General features: G+C 34.9%; 2 protein-coding genes across 2 annotated transcripts in view; one reads left to right on the plus strand and one right to left on the minus strand.

Moving 5' to 3' along the window:
• The window catches only part of ENTPD5 (ectonucleoside triphosphate diphosphohydrolase 5), a 20,433-nt gene extending 13,070 nt beyond the window's left edge, over window positions 1–7,363 (minus strand). Inside the window, exons 1-5 of the mRNA XM_014054081.2 lie at window positions 7,230–7,363; window positions 5,944–6,053; window positions 3,035–3,311; window positions 1,056–1,135; window positions 396–539 (exon numbers count right to left, since the gene is read on the minus strand). Of these exons, the coding sequence (XP_013909556.2) occupies window positions 396–539; window positions 1,056–1,135; window positions 3,035–3,254 (444 nt within the window). The 5' untranslated portion in view covers window positions 3,255–3,311; window positions 5,944–6,053; window positions 7,230–7,363. The remainder of the gene's footprint in view (window positions 1–395; window positions 540–1,055; window positions 1,136–3,034; window positions 3,312–5,943; window positions 6,054–7,229) is intronic.
• BBOF1 (basal body orientation factor 1) lies at window positions 7,361–23,827 on the plus strand. Its single transcript, XM_014054050.2, has 11 exons — window positions 7,361–7,453; window positions 7,575–7,833; window positions 9,829–9,894; window positions 10,523–10,666; window positions 11,437–11,517; window positions 11,613–11,683; window positions 12,667–12,811; window positions 16,219–16,712; window positions 18,922–19,026; window positions 21,693–21,761; window positions 23,657–23,827. Exons 1-11 carry the CDS (start codon window positions 7,410–7,412, stop codon window positions 23,763–23,765), a joined length of 1,587 nt encoding a protein of 528 aa, XP_013909525.2. The 5' UTR covers window positions 7,361–7,409; the 3' UTR covers window positions 23,766–23,827.
• The last annotated feature ends 540 nt before the right edge of the window (window positions 23,828–24,367 follow it).

The raw sequence follows: 24,367 nt of genomic DNA on the forward strand, positions 1-24,367 counted from the left end.
TCAGTGGCATTGTAACTTTGAATGATCACTAAGTGAACTATTGTAAGTCGAGGACTACCTGTACTTGAATAATATCAAATTTACCTCAGTGAACTTTTTTCAAGATTGCACATACCCAGTTTCTTTTCTATCTCCTCGGAGAACCAAAGACTTCAAATATCCCATATCATATCCTATCATCCTCACTGCATTTCTGTGTGTGTTTTGGAATTGGAGACAATGCTCAAGGGACCTATGACCAATCTAGGATATGGTGCTTTTCTTAACAAAAGGTTCAACTCCATTGAGTTTCATACAGTATTTTAAAAAGCAACTAGGGAATATTTATGGAAAGGATTAAAAAGGCCCCCACTTTTATATGACACCATTGATTTTGTAGTATACTCCAACATTACTTGTGAGAGTAGAGCTTGTGCTTTGTGCTCCGCTAACAACCGCAGACCAGCAGTGGCTTTCAATACAACGGGGGTCTTGCTCCAGTGACTTGGCGGTACAGCATTTTTAGCCATCTCTAATAATTTTCTGATCGTTTCAGCACCCTAAAGATTAGCAGAAACAAAAGCAAAAAACTGAAAGGATTGGGCAGAATTTTAGTTTATAGACATATTTTAAATATTTCTCTTCAATTTCTTCCTCCAAACCTACTTTATTCTAGCTTGACATTTACATTTTTCCTCTTGAACTAAGCTTAAGGTATATGCAATTGCTTTTATTGATATCTATCTCTATGTCACTAGGCAAACTACTAGTCCCATCTATGTTCTCTTGCCCCAACCCCGATCAATTTTCTCACTGTTTATGGACCTATATTGGGAGTGAGAAAAGTGGTGTTGATTAATGGCAGAACATGTCCTTACACATACAATGTTCCTGCTGAAATCATTTTTATCTCCAGCTAGGTTTAGGAAAGAGATAATAGGAAAAAGCTTGGAAAATTACTATTTTCAGGTGAGAAAAAGCAATAACAGGAAAATGCGATCAGCAGTTTGCCTTTATGATTCATGCTATCTTCAAATGCCAAAAGAAAATAATTGTTTTCCCTCAGAAACTCTTACCTTATTAGGCTGATTGGCATATGCTGAGAGACCTGGTTTCACTGACTCAAAAACTTCCCCTTTTAACTCTGCAGGGTTTTCTGTAAAAAAAATATACATCAAAAAATAAGCTGATAGGTTTATTTTTATCGCCGACTATAGATTTAGTTCAATATTTTGCCCTACTGATTACAAATGAGTTAATAACTGAAATATGTCAGTGAAGATTATAACTTTTAATCGAACTATGTCCCAAAGATTTAACCATGAGGTACCTTTCAGAGAAATCGATTTACAGTGAATATGAAGAAAATAGAAACTTTGTTTTGTAGCAGATATATAATTCTTGGTAATGTGTGACTTCTGGATGAATGGTTCTGTGTAACAAATATTATAAGATGACTTATATTATTTTGTAGAAGACTGGATATGAAGAGATATTCTTAAAGAAAAATCTAATCCATATCATGAATGTGTACTGCCTTGACAGCAACATTGTAAAGGTGCCATTATTATTATATTAGATTATATAGCTGTTCCACTCAAAAGATGGGCAGTTTACATCATTGCATCATAAAACATAATCACAAGGCATAACCAGCCATCCAAAATACTATACAAAAACTGAAAGCAAAGTATGACAATATGGACTAAGTTCCTTAGTTGTATTAATTCTCATTTCATTTGCTAACAGAGATGAAAATCCAGATGCTTCATCATTCTAGATGAAAACCATATCTCCTCTTTCTCCTTTTGGAAGACAGTTTTTCAGAAGACTACATTTGATTTTTTAGTATAATACAGCTGTACAAATCCAGTATTACCTAAGTAGGGCAGATACTTGTATTGCATTAATAATGAAATAAAGGATTAATATCAAGGATTAAGGCACTATAGTATATAATTAAATATAATACTAAGACATACCCAACTGGAAATGCCAAGCAATAAAAGATCAGAGAATGTTGTTAAACATTCATAAGATAATCCTTTCTTGTTTTTCTATGTGTTGAATTAAGTTGCACTCATATCCTGTTTCCATCTTTTAAATGTAATCTACTTTAGAATTTTTCTCAGGGAAATACATCAATTAAGCAACTGATCCAATAACTCTTTACAAAGAGCCCAATCAACATTGACTGAAATCAGGAAATAAAGAAAACTGAAGGAAACTGTGAAAAGAGTCTATGAAATAAGGACCTATCCACTGCTCATCAGACTGCTAAAACTCTGATTCCTTTAGGCTTTAATGGGTGAAAGGACAAAATCTTTTGAACTAAGGTGACCCAAATGGCCAACTTGTAGAATGTGTCCAAAGTCCAGGCCCCATGACACCATGGAATTGAAATTTTAAGAATTTTATGACATAAATATTATCATGAAACAGTTTATGGCATAATACAAAATGTCATAAAACATTCCAACTGTGGTATATACAATTCAACATGGAATATTTTCAAGGCAACCTCATCTTTGAACCTATCCCATTTTTTTTCACTGAAGGCATTACAGCAAGAGCTTTGTCAGAAGAATCTGGTGAGGAAATATTTCTGAAAGGATGACTCAGGAGGTTATCTAGTAAATTCCTGAAACATTTACTCTTACTGAATTATTTAAGAGTTGCTTATAGACTTGATGAGGTCAAGTCAACAACTTGTGGAGAGTAAACAAGATGATTAATATCAAAATTAGTCAATTAATTTCTTATAATGCATTGACAAGTGTCTGGTTGTTATAGCATTTTAATGACTTATTTATTCAATTTATATAACTGCATACCTCACATTTGTAACTGGATGGCTAACATAATTAAAAACCACAAAAACAATAAACTGTACCAAATGCAAAATCAACCCAAAATTAATATCATTAAAACTAATTAAAAACCACAAAACATAATCAGCAGGAAATTGCAAGTGATGCGTCAACCAATACAACCACCTAGCAGATATATGTACACCATAAGTATATATGTTCAGGAGAACTTCCAACAATCTTACCTGGGCTTTTTTGTATAAAGGTGTAAATATGAATTCGTGTCCCTGTGCTTCCTGCATCAAACATGATGCCATAAAATGTTTCCATGGTGGCATTGGCTGGACACATCTTAAGGGGGAAGAGTTCTTGGAACCATAACTCCGGTTTGGGATGAGAAACAATACAATAAATGGAGGAAAACACAAATATGGCAATGACTGTGAACCAGGAAGTACCCATCATCCTTGGCAGCCTCAGAGAACTGCAGTTTGAATCAAGACTTCCAGATTGTAGAGGTTCCTGAAGATAACATTATATACATCAGAAAAATTGTGTTAAATAAATCAGCCAACACAGAAACTTGCCACATCCCCAAAAAGTGATTTCATCATTAATACAAGGGCAAACCACTACACTTCAAGTCTGCTTCTTTAAATCTATGGAACAGTTACAACCATGTATTATATATGGAATAAATGCAAAAGTTTTACTTCTTTAAAAGTATATAAATTAATGTTGAACATTCCAAATTAATGTAGGAATTAATGTAGTCAGCTTTGCTATAATTCTAGCTATCACTTCGAGGAGGCTAGGAAAGCTCAGAATACAAGTGTCTTTCAAAACAACCAACAATGGGAATTGTACATGCTGTTGATGACACCAAGTAGGCAGAACAAAACAATGCATTTAGTTGTGGTGCCCTCCCCCTTCATATCCAATTTATGGTTCAGGGTCATTTCTGTTTTGTGCTTTTTTTTTCCAGATGAAACTTGCCCATTTTATTGTGTTTGATGTGCAGAACCACACTTGCATCCGCATTTATAAGATTTCAGAAAATGTTGACACAGTAACATTAAAAAAATTCTGCTTAAAGAAAAATTCTACTTAAAGGAAAATTCATCATAGGAAATTCACAAAAGCTAAATTACGCTAAAATCTCAAACTGAAATGCACATTAATTAAGGAAAACAGAAGAGTTTCAGATTTTATGAGTTAAGTTTCTGTAGCAAGAGAATTTATGAACATTATTGCTTCTAGTAAATTCCAGAGTGCCTAAATAATTTGAAACTAACACACTGGAAACCAAGGATTGTAAAGTTTGATGTGCTAGAGATTGTGGGTCAGATGCCTGGTTTTATTGTCTTTGCTATTGTTACAAACCTCAATACTTGAGTTCTACAAGATGGACAGCCATTTAAGTGTTTTAAATATATAAAATAATGTAACATTTCTTCCTCCATTCAGGTCCCCTTTCCCCCTGCTGTGCCATTTGTTTTACTGTGCTTTTCACAGGTATTTGTCTTCCACAATAGATGGTTATTAACTCTGGTATGCTGTTTTTTTAAATAAATATCAACATTTATCTTATGCAATCATTTCTCACAATTACCAGAGATCTGCTGATTACAACAGTTCACTGGCATGTGATCAGTACTTAGTATCTGAATCCCCAATTGCTGGGTTCTTTATTGCTTCATCATCCATCATCCAACTTTTCAATTTTCTCTCTAGCTCCTATTATTCAAAAAAACTTGTCTGTTCTACTTTTCTTCCATTTTCTTGTCCTATCACGTGTTTAACTTTTATAGCTATTCTTTCAACTTTATTCCTAATAACAAACTATAACATAGTCCCTTAAGCAGTTACTTTTTAATCCAATTGTTCTATTAACAACGTTTCTCCTAATAATTAATTAAAAAGTTTTTTGCTACAATTCTTTTTGCTGGTTTAATTTATAACTTGTATAAAAGATCAAATTATTATGTTCATGAAAAATAGGGGCAAGAAACCAATAGCAATACATGCCCAAGATACAATAACTATTATCCATATATTGCATTGGAAATTGGGCATTTTTGTATTTGCAAAAATGAATTTTGAACTTAAACCTAAATCTTAGTTTTCTAATGCATAACATTCTAACCCATATAAAACCTAAAGTATTTTCATATGTTGCTCCAAGTACCTTGTATATCAGGTTTAAAAGTATAATTAGAAAAATGTGATGCTGAAATTTTAATCTAATCTAAAAAAATGGCTCTACATAGACAAGGAAATTTGATCTAATTGGAAACTTTTAAAATCTAGAAATAGTGAATGTATGCAATATAATCTTTTTTTTACAAATTTCATCTAAAAAGATTTTTACGTAAAACCTTAATCATAATGTCATCTCCCTACCCTTTTATAAGTGTTGGTAGTACACCATATATGCCAGTCTTTGTTTTCTTCCTCTCCTTTTTGAATGGAGTAAGGAAATGAAAAGAACAAAAGAAGAAAACTTTATACTTTATTGCAAAAACTTAAACCCAAAGCATTTAACTTTTCATCATGGGACTTTAAAAAATAAAATTCTAATATTGTTTAATAATGACTAATATGTATGTCTTATTTGCAGTTAGCATTTAGTTGTATACACTGTGAAACGTTATTTTTTTAATGAATTACATTGCCCTTAAGAGATTCTTCCTTAAAATGCGTTGGAACAGAGATTTTGCAATATAATATATGTGCATTGATTTTCTTTTTTCTCTGTTTAGTTTTACAAAGTATAAAAATACTTGATTGCTATATATTGCTTTCCTCCAAGAGATCAAATTAGTCTGCACTGGCAATCTCTTTTCATTTATTCCTACAAAAAAGTAGGGGGGGGACAAAAAGAGAGGGAGGGGGAGAGAGAATGAATCCCAAAATCAGAGTTTCTACGGCCAAGTGTATCCTTGAACCTAGGACTCCCTGGCCAACACCTTAGCCACTAAGACACTCCATTTTTATTTTTATATAAAACATATATAATTATAATAAATATCATATATCATAGATGCCTTCATTGCCATATTTTCAAATAAAAAGTTCCAATTTGGTAGTTTTTTCTAATCCAGACTCCCTCCCCCCAAAAAATTCAGGAAATACGAACTATATTAGTACTTACCTGTTCTATGAGTACAATGAAAAATATTTAGCTATTAATCATGTAGGCTGGAAAGTTGCATATCATATATCAGTAAGTCCATTTTCTGTGAACAGGGGTTTATCATTTATCTAAGGTAAATAAGAAAAAAGTGTCCAGTTGGATTTTTTTTTCTAGCATACGTTCAAGGGGCATATTTCAACTAGGAAGTTCCAATGAAAACTACTGACCTAGGAAATTATTTACCAACTTGAATATTCATTGCAACACACTCAGCAGTCCAGTTGTACTAGATGAAATAGATACTAAACCAATGTGCTCTAAATATGTGGTATTATCTCTTCTTGTCAAATTGTGTAAGAACACCTATGAACCTTGTAAGAATCTTGTAAGAACACCTATGATCTCAAGATTGGTGTAATTACTTGGAACTGATATGTTACGTGTCTTTAAAATACCATATCAGAAATCTCAGAGACACTGTTGCAACTGAAATTTGTGGGGGGAAAGGCAACATCATTTTCAATAATAGTAGCATACTGAGCATATCTGGAATATTCGTATGTAAAGAAATTACATGTGACTTGTTTTTGCTGTAATCAATGACCAGTTACATTTTTAGAAATAAAAATATTGTTAACAAACGATGAGCCATTTGTCCTTTTCAAGTAAAATATTTATGCAGAAATTTTCATACTGGATAGATGAAAGATTAAATTAGCATTGGAAGATACATGCGAAATACTTGTCAATTGAGTCCTACAGAGTTCTATGAGATCATACTTTGGAAATAAATAGTAGGACTGATAAAGTGAGAGAAGCTTTTTAAAAATATATGCGTGTGTGTGTGTGTGTGTGTGTTTGCTGTTGAGACTTAAGAATGGAATTTCGTTGAGCTGCGCGCTATTATATCTTGCCAGTTCTTTTGTACTGAATGATGTCCAAATGACAATCCGGAGAATAAAAGCCTTTAAATCCGTTTATGGATTACTTAGAATATCATGGGTTGAATGCGTGTGAAAGGAGACAGCTCTCTAAAGAGTCAGCAAAGCGACAGAAAATACAAAGCTATCGAGACAACGGAGTTTGAAATATTTAGAACACACGAAATGCAACGAGAAATATCGCCCAGAGACCACGGTAGGGACAACCCGAGAGGTTAAGAGCAGCCAGGAGTGCGCCGAAAGGCAGGAGCAAGGGACGCGTGTTTTGGTTCGACTCCCGTGTCGGCGGCCCTGGATTAGGGAAAGACACCCCTTCCCATCACCTCCCATTGACACCCCCCCCCAAGCCCAGTTTTCACTCACCATGTTCTCCGAACCTTCAGCTTTCCACATCTCACCGGTGCCGCGTGTCACGTCAATACATTGCGCATTACGTCACGGGCGCACCAGTCCTGCCTCACTTTCCCGCGACGCGTGGTTTCCATAGCAACGGAGTCGCTTTGAGAAGTAAGACAATCTCCCGAAAAGCCCACGCCTGCCGACATGGCCGGGAAAATCGCGCAAGACAAAGGCGCGAAAGGAGGGAAGTAGGTATCTTGGAAGGTGTTCTCCTAACGAAGGTGGGGGGGTGGTGGTGGTGCTGCTGGCCGGGGCTAGTCGTTTAAGCCGATCCTTCACTCGCCCTGGGCGTCGCGTTACTCTTCTCAGGGGGAAGAAAGACGGCAAGAGCGGAGTAGACCCGAGGTCCTTGAAGGAGGAGTCGGAGGCCGAAAGGGCCAAAGCCGCAGCGGCGCTATGGGAGGCCAGGTTGGAGGTAACGGAGATCTCCCGCAAAGAGTACCGCGAGGCTGCTCGCCGCCTCGCCCGGGACAACGAACAGCTGGAACGGCAGCAGCGGCGGCTGGAGAAAGATACGGTCGACGTGATGTCCTGCCTCAAGAAACAAGAGGCGGAAAAGGAAGACTTGGTAGGTGTAGAACAAAACAAGAACAGAACAGAACAGAGTGGGAAGGGACCTTGGAGGTCTTCTCGTCCAACCCCCTTGCTCAGGCAGGAAACCCTATACCACCATTTCAGACAAAATGTAGAGTTGCCCTTCTTTAATCTGTCAGGCTGTGGTTCCCTGGGAAAATGTCAGTTATTGATTTCTTTAAATTGTGGATTTGGCTTTAATTTTTACTGTATTTACAGTATGCCCAATGCTTTCAATATTAAATGTAATGTATAAACATCATCATCTCAATTGCAATGCAATAATTGTGAGGTGTGCACCATTTGCACCAGAGTCACTTTCAATAGGGAGACGGGTGGCACACAAATTTAATAAATAAATTTTCCCAGGGCACAAATGCCCTGGGGAAAAAGTACAGCATTAACTACTATTAACTGCCTGGTTTGGTACAGCAACTAAACAGAACAAATACAGACTCCAATGGATAGTTAAGACTGCAGAAGGAATACAGGTAGTCTTCAACATATGACTGTAATTGAGCCCAAAATTTATGCTGCTGTGAGAAATTTGTTAAGTGAGTTTTGCCCATGTTGATTTTTCTAGCCACATTTGTTAAGTGAATCACTGCAGTTCTTAAATTAGTAACACAGTTGTTAAGTGCATCTGGTTCCCCATTGACTTTGCTTGTCAGAAAGTTGCAACATGGTTCCAGGACATTGCAACTCTCATAAATGGGAGTCAATTGCCAAGCATCTGAATTTGGATCATGTGAGCATGGGGATGCTGCAATGGTTGTAAGTGTGAAAAATGGTCATAACTCACTTTTTTCAATGCTCTTGTAACTACAAACTGTCACTAAATGAACTGTTGTAAGTCAAGGATTACCTGCAAATGCAATTAGCCTGCTTTCCATAGAAGACTTGTGCATTGCCTGGGTCAGAAAGAGGACTAAGAAGATATCTGCAACCCTTCACATCCTGAACATAAACTGGTTCAGCTGCTTCCTTCTGAATGGTGCTACAGGGCATTGCCGGGTGCAGTCCACAATAAGTAGACACAGGGATAATTTTTCCTCAGGCCATCACTCTGCTGGATACCTAATTCTCACAGCACTGTTTAATTTCTATATGTATTTACCCAATATGATTGTCGCATTAGTAATATCCTTATCTTTCTTGTTCTATCTTTGAATTGATATTATTATGATTATCATCATTCTGTTGCTTTGCAAGTATACTGAAAGCTTCTGCACGTAGACAAATTCCAATCACATTTGGCCAAATAAACCTGTTCTGTTCTGTTCTGTTCTGTCCTGTTCTATCCTATCCCTATCATCCCTATCCCTATTCCATTCTATTCTGATTAGCACAATCATGATAAAGAATAATAATTAAGAATGCCATTCCATACTCCCTGTATAGACTGTAGCTTTCTTTTGACTGTGACATTTGGAAAGCGGAATTTGATAATATATTCCACATCTGTTGTGAGTGGGTTAAAAAATTCACTATCCTATCCTATTCTTTCCTATCCCCATCCCCGTCCCTATCCTATTCTATTCTGATTAACACAATCATGATAAAGGAAAATAATTACCCCTGGGTGCTTTTCCTGGTGTAAGAGATGGCGGGAAACTATCAATTAGACTTTTGCTTAAAGCTCATCTGTGATTTTAATGTAAAGATATCACAGAAAGGTCTCCATGCTAATTATTGGGTTTTCCATTGTCTTATTTTGGGGAATCATGAACTAGCTATGGGCGTACTTTTGAAAAAATGAGACCAAGGCATTTAATGGCTTGGTATGCCTTTCATTTGTTAAGAACACTTTTCTCAGTACTTATAACTTCAAAAAATCTATCTCCTGTTGCTAGAATATGGAGAATATGAACTTAAGCCAGAAGAAAGGGATTTTAATTTTTGAATCCCTTCATTCCACAGTTATTGGCTTCTGGCTATTATCAGGGGGAAATATTGACTTGTTTATCATCTTTATGTTTTTAATACTTAGATTGAGAAGTTGAAACAGCAGGTGAATGAATTGAAGCTCAGAGCCAAAGAAGAAAGTGAACAAGCGGTGAATGGACATTTCTTCTGACACTTTTGGTAACAAAGGACATTGCAGATCAGGCTTAGCATGTGTTAAGCATCAGGCATGACAGATAAATATTAAATTTATCTACATAAACTGCATAAGATTATTTTGCATTACAAATACAAAATTAATTATTTTTAAAACTCACTTTGTTACTAATTTTTAAAACATTTTTTGAAACTTATTTTGCTAGAAAAAAATGGAGAAGTAGGGTCCAAGTATGCTGATATTCTCCTTGAGATAATAAAGCCAAACCTGTGCTTTTTTGATGGACTAAATTGTTGACATCTATGTGAATTACTTCCAAGTAAACATACCTTGCCTCAAGAATCTAAGAAAGTTGTAATCCTCAATTCTCAGCAGTTGGTTCATACAATCTAAGGTAGAACTGTCTTGAAACTGATAAAGCCATTATTTGTGCCTATTTTGCATTTTATTTTATTAATAGGTATTTTAGTTCTTTAGCAGTAACCTTTATCTGAGGATGGATTATTTTTAATTGCTTTTAAAGATTGCACTAAAATGTAATTTTTGTTTTTCAGTACTGTTTAACTAATTTAAGATCTATGCCTAGATACTTTATTTGAGCTAAAAGATTTTAAATTTGTAGGCAGAACTATTTGCCAAACAGTTAGAAGAGTTGGAGGAGAAATTTCATGGAAAGGCTAAGGAAATTGGTCTAATTCAGATTGAACTTAAGATGATCAAAGAATTTCGCAAAAAGAAAGCGCTTTTGGAGAAAGAATTAGAAGATGTAAGTTTATTCCTTACCATTCTTATATCAATTTTTAGAAGGGCCTTATAATCTCCCCTTATTGATAGTTCTTATGATAGACAAATGTAGCTTCCAGTAGTGACATAGAGTTGTGAAATATATATCAGAACAGTCTGTAAATTATAATAAGGCAGTAAAATATTACTTTGCAGAAATTCAACTCTCAAATCTGGCAGAACAGGTATTTCAACAGGTATCTTAAAGAACGATCATTTGGACAATACCTCTAGAAGAGGAAAAGTTATGTTAAAATGAGAGACAATGTTATATTTCTAAATAGTGCTTATGATACACTGGTATGCATCTATAGAGTTGCTGATCTATTGTTGTTTTTTTTACTAAGTAAGAGATGATAGGTAAAAACTACAAATCTGAAAAACAATTGGAGAAAATCTAAATGTGAGATGTTCTAAAATAATCCAGTTCTGGAAAGCCAGTTTGGTCTAGAGGTTAAGCACCAAGCTAGAAAGAAAGAGATCCAGTTATAGTCTCACCTTAGCCATGAAAGCCATCTGGGTGACTTTGGGCTAATCACTCTTTCTTAGTCCATCTCACCTTACAGAGTTGCTGTAGTGGGGAAAATAGGAGGAGGAAGTTGTGTCAGATATACTTGAGTTATTTGTAAAAATAATAAAGGTGGGATACAAATAGATAAATGAATACAGACCTGGTCAGTTTTTCTGTGAAAGTGTTAATTGAATTGCCCTCTAAATGACTACATTATAATTAAATGCTTCTTTAAATTCTAGCTGAAAGATACCTTGGATATCACAAAAAGAGAACATCAGGAAACTATTAGTATGTTGGAGAAAAAGTTCATTGAAGAAAAGGTAGAGTACTTTTGGAATAGTAGACATATAATTTCAATATATCTAATCCCTGCAGTAATGAAAGTATACTTTTATTTTGTTACTTTTTCTTTCAGCAACGGCTGGAAAGAGAAGCAGAGAAGAAGATTATAATGCTGGCTGAAAGAGCCCATCATGAAGCCATTGCGTAAGACTTAATAGATCTCTGTATTCCTAGCTTGTTAAATATGAACTATGATGATAGTGATGATGAAGAAGAAGTAGAAATATTAATGGTTCTGGGAAATCAATACATGTTTCATTCCTGGAAAAAAATAGGATGCCAAGCTGAAAGTAATCCTAATGTGTTTCCCTGAAAATAAGACCTATCTTGAAAATAAGACCTAGCTTGATTTTTTTATATGTACACCTAAAATAAGCTCTATGCCCAAAATAAGCCCTAGTTAAGATCCTGTCCACTTTGTTGCACCTGGTTGCACAGGGTGGGGTGAGGCACACAAGTAAAAATCAAGTGAGGGGATGTAGGGGTGGAACTGCTTACCTTTGGATAGCTGCAGCCATGCCTCGCACACCCCTACACCTGCCTCACCTTGCTGGCCCATTTCTTCTGTGGCTACTTGCCACTTCTTGTGTACATCACCCCTGCCTCTGTTTCGCTGTCAGAGGCCTTTCCTGAAGGCCTCTGATAGCTAAACAGAGGCCTGTATGAGTTGCAGCAAGAAGAAGTGGGCCAGCAGAAACCACAAGGGCTCCTGTTGGTTGGGGCTGTCAGTGCCACCACCATAAGGTTAGACAGTGGAAGACATCCCCCGAAAATAAGTCCTAGTGCCTCTTTTGGAGGCAAAAAAACCTGGGCCTTATTTTTAGGGAAATACGGTATGTCCTTAAATAGATCTATATCACTTCATGAATTTATTTTTTGTATTGTGAAATATTAAATAAAGGAGCTAAAATCCTCATGCTGATAGAATTTCTTCTGTAATGAAATATGTAAAAGACATTTCTTTTGGGCTTGGACTCAAAAACTAATCCCCACCATTGAGGATCCTCCAGAAAAGAGAGATAAATAAAGTTCCATTGTGCAGGCAGACTTTCCATTTACATGTTACCGTATTAGAATTAGCTCTGAAAATTCCATACCAATTGCTGGATCATTTTGCTCTTATTCAGGCAGTTGGATAATGCTGGACGAGCAGTTTTTACAGAGAATGTTCGTCTTCAAGAGGCTCTGGCTTATCACATGAAAGAGACAGAAGAGTTAAAAAATATCAAGGAAAAATTGGAAGAGAGCAATGCCTTCCACTTGCAGGAAAAGGTTTTTATTCTTCCTTCCTTTTTTGTTCTGTAGTAAATAAGATCTGTGTGTGTGTGTTGAGATTTGGAAATGAATATGGCATTACTTACAATACTTACTTAATCAAGGTAGCTTCAAAATAAGTTTAGATAAAGCTGTTGTTGTAGATAACAGGTTTAAAAGAAATGGCTGTGCTGGCTCAGGCTACAGTTCAAAGCAATCTTAATTTTGCACTTTTTTTTGTTACAGTAACAACTATATAACTCTCTGGTGCTCACAAATAGGATATGGAGACATAATGCTTCCTATGACTGTTCCCTGAAACTAGTATTCTGTGCAGCTGGTACAGGGGTGACACAGCATTAAATCCATCTTCAGTCATGCAAGTAACTTTGAGCCAATCACTGTTTCAGCTCCATATAGCGTTAAGAAAATTAAGACAGAGTGCAGTGTACACTGCCTTAAGTTCCTAAAAGAAATAGAAGATACACAATAATATGGGGTAACACTTTATCCAATCCTATTTTGGCGCCATTCAAATTAGTGACTATCATTGTGTCTTGTGGTAATTAATTTCCTGGGTAATTACTATATGGAAATGTTAGAAAATACTGTTGAGATTATCTACTCCAACTCCTTCCAGTGCAGGAATCTACTACTATAGGATCCCTGAAAAATAACTATAAAATCTCTGTAGTTCCAATGTTGAACAATTCTCAACCATTAGGGTACTATTTGTGATAAATAATCTGAATCTGCTTCTTTTGTAATGTAAACCCATTGTTTCTTGTCTTGTTTCTAGAATGTAAGTTTGACTCACCATCAAATACCTCAGGATAACTTTCATGTTTCCAAGTCTTCATGTTTTTCTTCTTAGGTTTTTCTTCCAGATCCCTTATCATCTTGCTGGTTTCCCCTAGACTCCTCCCACTCCAGGTTGTCAGTGTCCTTCATAAAATAGTTTTCCTTCCTGCATACAACTTTTTATGTATAGTCTGACCAATATATAATGGAAAGTAGCAATGACTTTTCAGTATATGGAAATAATAATGAGATTGTGTAGATTATGTATCACAAATAATATTTTAATATTCTTTTGACTTTTTTCCACCCAAATGACAGATACAATTTACAGAATTGTATCTTGCAAGTATCATACATTTGATATATCTTGCATTTGGTATTTAGCAATTGCTAATTTTTAAAAACAGCTTAATAGCTTTTTATACAAGAAATCTGTTTACTTGTTTTCTAGAGGATCTAAAGACACATGTCTATTCCTTAACTTTTGTCAAACAAGACCCAATTTCTCTCCTGATTTCTATCCATTATTGCATCTTGTCAAGGTCCTCTTGAAGCTTGTTATATTTGTCTGCTAAAGTGATTACAATATCCTCCCCTTTCCTCATGTCATCTACAACTCTAATAATCATATTAATCTTTTATCCAAGCCATTTATATTTATGTTGAGTGGTACAAACCCTGGAATGTAATGTATCACTTAATACTTCTCTCCAGCTTGACTCAGAACCACTGACAAAAACTGCTCATCCAGATTTATCCATCCCACATTTTGCCACCTACTCCATTAGAATTTCATGGACTGTATTGCTCAGCTAAAAACAAGGAATATAATATCCATGGCATTTTTCTGGTAGATTCAACTGATCACTCTTATCAAAAAAGAGTATCAAGTACTAGAGCTTGCTGCTCTACTAAACCATGCATTGTTTTCTAAATGTTCACAAAAAATCTTTTCCAAGCTGTTGCCCAGTATCAACATCAAGTTGACCAAAATCTAATTAGTTAAGTTCTCTTTTTTCTACTTTTTGATGATATAAAGCAGGGGTCGCCAATCTTTCAGACCTCAAGGACCACTAAATTCAGAATTTTAAATCCTGTGGACCACTAATATGAATCTTTTTAAAAGATAAATAGCATTTATTGCAATATAAAAAATGCTAATATTTTTTCTGTGGACCACCAAAATTTTCTTGTGGACCACCACGTGGTGACTGCTGATAGAAAAAATGTTTGCTTATCCCCAATCCTCTGGTACTATGAGTGTCCTTTGTGATATCTCAAAGATCACGGAAAGACCCTCAAGATAAATCTTCAGAATACTCAGATGTCATTGATCTGAACTTGGAGTATGAAACCCATTCAGGATAGTCAAGTGTTTCAAAACTCCTTTCATTCACTTTGGGTTGAGTCCATTTTTTTCACTTGTTTTGCTTAGGCCCATTGGAACAAAGTTTCCCATTGGAAAGAATACCGAAATAACATAAAAGCTGCCAAACTTTAGTTCTTGTAGGACTAGAAGGGACCTTAGATGTCTTCTAGTTTAATCCCCTACCCAAGACAGGAATCCTTATACCATCTCATGGAAATGATTGTCCATTTTTTCCCCTGAAAACCTCCTGAGATGCAGCATCCACAACTCTGGGAGGCAAACTGTTCCATTCTTAACAGTTGTTATTGTCAAGAAATTCTTCCTTATTTCTACCTTGGATCTTACACAATGAACTTCCACCCATTGCTTCTTGTCTTATCCTCAGAACTATGAAGAATGAATTAATGCCCTCTTCCAGTGGCAGCTCTTAAAGTATTGGAAAACTGGTATCATGAGCATATAATATGTATCTCATAAGCATATCATATTGCATTATATAATATATCATACCATATTATGGTATATGAGCCAATATAGTTTAGTGATTAAAACCAGCTATAGTGATTAAATACAGTTTAGTGATTAAAACCAACTATAAAACCAGCCAGGAGACCAAAAGTTCTAGTTTGATCAGAAAACTTACATTTACAAATAGAATAGAATAGAATAGAATAAGAGTTGGAAGGGACCTTGAAGGTCTTCTAGTCCAACTCCTTGCTTAGGCAGGAGATCTTGCTAAGATTTCTCTAGGCTTATTGAAACAGGCTGTCATGAAATCTAGCTCTAATTTCCATTATGTGCTATGTGAAATACTTTATTTCAAACCTCATTCCAATCAACTTCATTAGATGATACCTGGTTTTGGTATTTTCAGAGAGTGGTATAAACTCCCAGTTTGAGAAAACTGACATTTTTTCCCCTGGCATATATGATTTTATACATTCAAATATATCCCTTCTCAGTCATAATTTTTACAAGTACTTTGACATTTATTTCAATTGAACAATCACTCTTTTAATTACAGTTTGGTTAGGAGGGAAACTACAGTCAATTTGTTCCAAAGAATAAATATCTAATAATGTCACATCCTATCTGGAAGATACAGCATTGATAGAAGACACATTCTTCAAATACATGAAACAGGATCAGCAAATAATACATTCATGACCAATTCCTATTTGCCATTTTGATAATTTAAAAAATCTATTAATGTTTACCAATAATTTTCTGTCTTCCTTGTTCCTTGTTTTTTAAGGAAACCAAAGACCTTATGATTAAGGAGAAGATTCTACAAATTACTCAGCAGAAAACACTAATCCAGGAGCTTCAAAACAAGGTTAAAAAACTAGAGGAAGCAGTTAATTATATGGCTGCAGAATTTAAAATAGAAATAAAAAAAACAGAAGAGAAGGCTTTGGTACAGAATCAAGCAGCTTGGACAGAAATTGAAAAGCTGGAGCAGCTGCTGAAAATGAAAGAAAAAGAAATGAGTAGAGTGAAGAAATTAGCCAGGAACATCTTGAATGAAAGGACAGAAGTGGAGAAATTCTTCTTAGATGCTCTGGAGCAAGTCAAACAAGAGATTATAAGCAGCAGGAAGTGTTACAAGCAGGTGGCCCAAGTCGCCTATCAAAGGAAAATGATGGCAGCATTTGCAGGGAAAGAGGAATACCCCAAAATCAGAACATTTAATGACAGTGCATATAGCACAAATAGTGTGCAAATGGACCTTTTGGAAGCAGAGAAATGGTACATGTGGTGGAAGTCTTCGTTTCTGGTCACTTTCGCTATTAGAAATAGAAGTTGAAAGGAAGTTCCTTTGGAATAACATAACTTGGTTTGGAATATTTTGGGATAGGAAAAAGAAATAATTTCATGTTCAGTAGTATATGTTATAATGACTAATGCTGAAAAAGCAAAACATAATTGAAAAGAAGAATCCTGAATTTAAAAAAAAGATAATCCTATTCCTTTAATTTCCATCTATCTATAATTTATCATTTCCATTAGAAAATAAAAAAGCTAAGTTTTCTTTACTTCTATAAACTCAAAAGTCAACTCATTAAATATACCATTAGCATTAAAATTCAAAAATATTTTAGAAGGAAGAAGGAACCAGAAAAATATTTTGTCAGGTATACTATCCAACTCAAGACTTATGTGGTTTTTCCTCATCATATTCCACTCTATATAAGGTTATGTGACCAGATTTGATTTGCAGGGATAGATTTGTAACTATTTAATGTAAGATTTAGAATTAGATATTAGATAACCATTTGTCTGAAGTGGTGTAGGGTTTCATGCCTAAGCAGGGAGTTGGACTAGAAGACCTTCAAGGTCCCTTCCAACTCTGTTATTCTATATGAGGTTTTGATCTCTGGAAATTGAATATTCAAATTATACTTTCAGACTTCTGGGTACTCATATAAGAGACACAGTGAATGCCATTTTTCTATTATGTATTTTTTCTACAATTTTATCATTTTTAAGATATAGTGGCAGTTCTGATCCAATGAAATATCAGTTTTCAAAGGATGAAGTATGCTAGTTTTGTTTTTGCTCCAACATCGTTGTATAAAGTACATTTTTTAAATTTCTCTTAAGAAAAAAATATTGAAAGTGTTTGAAAATCTTGAGTAGGTGAAATTTAAATATGTTTAGTTAAGTGCTTCCTGCAAATACTTATTTTTTCTATCCTACAAAATCATGTACTCACAGAATGGAACACTGTGCCTTAAAATTGATCTTTGGCTTTTCATTTCCTAGATTACCAAGGTTAATTCTTTACATTTGTTTTTAGATAGTACTACTGTCCAGGATTGCATAATTATGCACTTAAACTTTTTTTTCAGAAGTTTTAATATTTTAAATATTAAAAAGGGAGTAGATGTGCAAAATTCATCACAAATTAAATCCTTATTAAAGTTATGTTATCCCAAGTGGAAAATCTTTGTGATCGAATAACCATCCTAGGATCACTAACAATGTCAAAAAGAATACAATAGTCCTCATTTAGCAATTTCTCTGGACAGCAATCATTTGTAGTTTACAACAGTGGAAAAAATAACTTTGCAAATAGTTCTCACATGTATGATCTTTGCAGGTCTGTAAAGCAAAGAAAAGCTGAAGGAAGACTGTAAGCACTAGTTGTAGTTTTATTTAGTGACTGCTTAATGACCAAGATGCCAGTCCCAGATGTAGTCACTAAATGAAGACTATTTATATGGATATACCTCTGTTTGTAGTAAGTGCTACTTGTTTAGGTAATGCCACTGAAGTAGTAGATTCTGGGGTGGCCTACCTTTAGATCTGCCATTAATTTATCAATGTCTTTAAAAACATTCTAGAGAAGTCTCTAGAAGGTACTGCTTGAAAATGTGTCCATTAAGACTACATTGTCTTGACTACCCTGCTATCCTGTATCTCGAAAGACATAAGAAAGTAAGAGAAACATGAGAAGGAAAAATACTACAAGTCACATTGTGGTAGTTGTTGTTAGATATAATTTACTTTTAAAAATTCATTGTAAGTTAATCTTTCTACATAGCTTTTATCTTTTAGGATATAAAGATGTAAGAAACTAGCAATATTAATAAATTCCTTAGATAAAATCCATGTAGGTGTTGATTGCCGGTTGGTAATTAATTTTTAGTGGAGCCAGCTAGATTGATTTTATCCACTGATTTGTTCTATATAATTTGAAATACAGGCAGAGTACATAGCAACAGAAACGGAAAGCTTTTTATTCATATACCTGAGCTCTTCCTAATAGTCTGCCTGTATTATCACCCTCTCCAAGTTGAGTAACTTTTGAGGTGAAGAGGATGTATTAGCTTTCACAAAACCTTTTGGAGACCATATAAATAGATGTATGAATAGGGTCATGCCATAAACATTAATATAACTGCAGAATTATACTGATGAGCTGTGATTCATGAGATTTTTTGTGTGTGTGTAGGACAAATATTCAGAAGGGGAAGGTGGACATTTCTGAACTGACCTGGGAGCAGAAGGAAAGAGTATTGAGGTTACTGTTTGCAAAAATGAATGGCTTAAAACACCGGTAAAGTCCTATTTATTAAATTATCTAGAATGTTAAGGATTCATCCAAGTTATAGTTTATTTCCTAGCTTATTTACATGTATGCTAAATTTGAAATATGGGGAATTGTTACCATAAAAAGATAGCTATTTAGCTTAAAATATGACTACACATAGACATTTTCATCTGTATATTTCTTATCCACTGCTATGTGAATTGCTAGAAAATAAGCATCAGAAAAATACATGGTTGCTTGTGAGTCAGATGTGCTTTTATATTTAGAAATAAATGTTTCAAAGCTGAGAGACTATGAGTTATAGATGTAATTTTAAATCATAGCAAACTATATATACAGTACTGAATTAGTGGATCTTACAGACAGTTGTAAAAGAGAAATCTATTATAATTAACATTTACTACCAACAGTGAGATTTATAGAGTATCAGTATCATTGAGTGATTGGTTCACATTTTGAATTAGTCCATGGTTGGTTTAACATTTATTATGTCACAAACAATTGCTAAAGAAGAGTGGGTGGAGCTGTATAACAAGTTAATTCGGTATATGGTTTCTTTGATCTTATCTTAACATCTCTATGAACCCAACTATAGTAGTAGTTACATAAACAAAAATGAAAGAGGAAAATAAGAGAGACAGGGTTACTAATGAAAAGGCTTGTTTTTGTTAATTGCTATGGAATTAACACCAGGAATCTTGGTTATTTATGAACAATTAATGTTTAGTTATTGATTAAAATTATATCCTGTACATCACATTGAGGATATATAGGCTTTTAAAAATATCATGCATTGCCTCAACTTTGCCTGGACTATTTTTATATTTGCAAATTACAGATTGGTTTTATAAAATATAGATTATAAAAAGACAATTAATTGGCAAAGTTTTAAAAAATCTGAATCATAAAAGAATCCATGCAAAACATTGCAGTTATAATTTACATATACAATTTTGGTATGTTATTGTTTCCCATTACATGTATGCAGGCCTAAAAAGATCTAAAAAAATGACATTAGATTCTTGAAATACGTGGTTTTAGGAGTTCTTAAAAAATGCTTTCCTGAGCTACTGTACTTCATAGGGATTTCTAAACAGAGACTGATTCTGATTTGTTGAGGACTGAAGCTATGGCCATACTCCTATAGAGTATTAGAACTGGCAGAGCCTTTTTGCAGAATTATAGCAATTGCAAACTTACGTCTTTTTTGTCTAATAACATCTAAATACTTTCAAAATGCAAGCTTTGAATTTCCTGCCAGAAATTAATTTTTATCTTTGTTTCCATGCTATGAAGCAGAGCCAATCTGGTGGGAAAATACGGCTGCAAACACGAGATTCAGATTTCAATACTTCTTTATTACTAGGTTTATAATTCTGTCATTTTTTTCAGGCACTTAAGGCAGTATAGCACACTCATTCTTATATTTCCCCATATCAATCAAGCTTATGAGATGAGTTGGACTAAGAGAAGTGATTGGCCCAAAGAGGCCCATTCAGCTTCCATTTGAACATGGATTTCCCTGGTCCTAATCCATGTGTTTAAACTGGAAGTGGTGGTTTATCACTGTTGTCTTGATGAAATTTGCATGCCATTTGCATATCATGTTAATCCAAAGTGTACAGAGAATTAATTAGTCTCAATAAATGGATGAAGTAATGAAAGACAATTGGGAATGGGTCATTCAGAAAGTTACCTACCTATTGAATAATTAGGTAACAACTTGAGCTATTATTTATATTGATCGTGGCACATTACAATCTAGAATGAACATAGCTCTTCTAGTAGAGATCAGGGACATGTTTGCTATTTTGTGAGAGATGGAAAGAAGACACTTTTATCATATTGACTCTACCATTTCTTTGCAGATTATAAAATATTTGATTATTGTTTACCAAATCGGTGATAGAAGTTTCAAACAAAATCTTGAAACTGAAAAAATACATCAATATTATTTACCATATTTTTCGGAGTACAAGATGCACCTTTCCCCCCCCCCAAAAAAGAGGGTGAAAATCTGGGTGCATCTTATACACTGAATACAGCATTTTTGGCCTCCCGAAACCGCACCCGTGCAGCCCATTTTTTGCAAAAATGGACGTGCAGAGGGTTTGGGAGGCCTGCAAAGTAGTCCTGCAATGGGCGCATTTTTCACAAAAATGGGACTGTTTTTGCCCTCCCAAGCTCCTAGTAGCACTCCACAGGCCTTTCAAACTCTCTGCATACCCCCTTTTTTTGGAAAAAAACAGGCCTGTTCTTGGGAAAAATGGGGGCGTTTTTTGCCCTCCCCAACCCCCAGGAGCACTCTATAGGCCTTCCATACCCTCTGCATGCCCCATTTTTGGCCTTCCAAACCCCTTCCCCACATCACATTTTTGCCCTCCCTGGACCCCAGGAGCACTTTGCAGGCCTCAAACTCTCTGCATGCTCTTTTCACAAAAAACGGAGTGTGCAGAGGGTTTGGGCGGTCTGCAGAGTGCTCCTAGGGACAAAAACTTTTTTTAAAAAAAAAAATACCTCTTCAAAATCTTGGTGCATATTATATTCCAGTGCGTCTTATAGTCCAAAAAATACAGTACTTTCATTCAACTTGCAACAAGGGTTATAGTATGTAAATAAATAATAATTTAGGCCTCATTAACTCACCATTTATTCTGTAATTTGTTTCATAGGAAACATAGCCACGTTTTGGTTCCAGTAACACCAAGCAATTTTAATTTTGCAGAAACAAAAGCATCTGAGTAAGAGATTACATCTGTTTATTAATTTAAATTATTAATTTTCTAATACTTTACATACTGAATGAATATTGCTTCCAAAGGGATGAGTTTTTTGGTTTTGTTGTGTCTAACTATGGTTTATTGTTTATTTGTAAAGTTGGACATATGCAAGTAATACCTTTTCAGGGCAGTGTGCATTGTGGATGTTTTTTTCTCCCAACACAAGCTTTTATATAACTAATTTAAACATTTTATTACTACTTTAGATAGTACTTGTGTGAGAATTACCTCTGTGCACATCTGGTTGTTAAATGTAATTATTTATGATGATTATTTATATTTCAATTTTCAAGATAACTAATGTACTTTCTACAAAACATAATATAGACCCTAGAAATCAGAGGTGAAATGCAACCGGGTTGGGCTGGTTTGCCCAAACCAGTAGTAAAGATGCCACCTGTCTGCCTGAACCAGTAGTAAAAAAATGCTACTGGTTCGTGCAAACCAGTTTTTCCAACAATCAACTGTGCCACATGATTTATATTAGCTAGAAAGCAGGATTTCCTGCTTTCTAGCTAATATAAATCATGTGGCACAGCGGATTCCCTCCTTTGCTGTTCGCTTACCTTTTCAGGCGCGCTCGGTAGCAAGCTCCGCCCACCACCATCATTTTGATGCTCTGTGCATACGCGGAAGGTCCTGCATGTATGTAAATTGCTACCGAATTCATATAGCAAATTGCTATGTGAGTGCGTGCTCATATTGCTACCGAAACAGTAGCAAAGGTAAGTGGATTTCACCCCTGCTAGAAATGTTGGCAGAAGTATGAAGTATTCAGTTTGTTAATAGATGTATGGGGAGAAAAGCTCAGTGCAGGACTATTTTGATGCATGTATTAAAACAATCTGCTTTTACTCTGCATAGAAGCACTTCAGTTCTTCTTTGTATTGGATGCCCCAAAGTAATAGATGCACACACATAATCTGTTAAAGATAATATACATTTGGGTGGCTAATCAAAATAGAGAAAGCACACAAAGCATGAAGAGCATCTGCAATTCTTAAGATTCCTTGATAACATTTTCACTCTGGACACAGGAGTATGGGGAACTGACAATGGGAGAGCTGCTAATATTCTGGCTGCCACACAATTGTTTTTCCTAATTTATTATCCCAATGTATTTGGGATTTATTATAATTTATTATCCCAATTTATTAAATTACATTAAATTATAATTAAAGATTCCCACTTTTGAATTCATCCTCTTTTACTTCCCACACTCCCTTGTTGTGGGATCTAACTTTGGATGGAGACCAAAATTTCTTTCCAACACTTAGTTGTTCAAAAGGAACTATTATTTCCTTACTACTTAGGAAATAAAAAGAGAAGATAAATAAAGTCTGGACATTTCCTTGGCCTTAAGAATGTGCACAATACCTCTAGGATCTAGTTGCTTTTTTGTTGAACAGAGGAGCTATTGTGGCAGGCACTAATGATGAGAAAGAAATGCTAAATTTTAGTGAAGAGGGAAAATTCCTGAATAACAGTACTATGGATTATTATTAAGAGAATACATTGGCACTAAATATGGTGAATAGGTATAGTAATTGAAATTGTCTTTACCCATTTTTGTTTTTTATTCTCTGGTATTGTTTATACTTGCAGTTGTGTAGCAGTAATAATTACTTTGGAGTTTAGGTATCAGTTCATTATGATTCTTTCTCTAAAATCAAGTTTCTTAAAGAGCTACTCCTAAGGGGTAATTTGAATAAATGGAGTTACAACCCGAGAATATTTTGTTCCAAGAATAAAAATGTAGCTGTATTCCTGATGACATTTGAAATCTTAAGGCTAAGATACAGAGGACAACCGAATATATATCACTCCTGATTTTTTTTCCTGTTTAACTTTTTCAGAGATGATGCCGTTCCTGTCTATGCTTTCATCACTCAGCAGGCACCATTATCTGAATCATCTCATAAATCATCACCCCTCCCAGATATTCAGCTTATACCACCTGAGTAGATTAGCATGGATGCTAATCACGAACTCACTGAAATTATAATTATTCTTTTCTTAACATTTAACCATCTCAGAAGTGTAAGGTTACTCATGCTGTAGCAATGAAATCACTGTTTTTGTGTGTTATAATCTGGCTTTACATCAGGTAATCTTGAAAGATAACATAATTGCTTCTTTAAAGAAATAACTGATGGCTTTCTTCAAAAAGTAGACACCTACACATTAATTCATTATCTTAAGAAGTTATTTGAAGGGTTGTGTATTCTTGAATAAAATTGATTAAAATATATTCACAAGTATTTTAAAAGCATTTTTTGTGAAAAAGTAATAAGGATTCTGGTAAGGAAATATCTCTGAAAGGAGTGTCCAGTGGGTCTGGGGTTGTCTAATATGAGATACAGATGAACATTTTTTTTTCAGGTTTATATACTGAATCTTTCTCTCACATATGAATATCAGGAGGTAAAATACCAGTGGCAGAGTCTGGCAATTTTGATTTTTCTTAAAGACATCTTTTATTTTCATCTAAGCCTTTTACTTGCTTTCAATATTTTCAACCAGCATGGCCAACAATTACCACTGATTAATCCAAAACATTTACAAAC

Source organism: Thamnophis sirtalis, unplaced genomic scaffold (genome assembly GCF_051295495.1).
Source record: "Thamnophis sirtalis isolate CommonGarterSnake01/CBP01778 unplaced genomic scaffold, rThaSir2_p1.2 scaffold_1, whole genome shotgun sequence".
NCBI classification, from domain to species: Eukaryota; Metazoa; Chordata; class Lepidosauria; order Squamata; family Natricidae; genus Thamnophis; species Thamnophis sirtalis.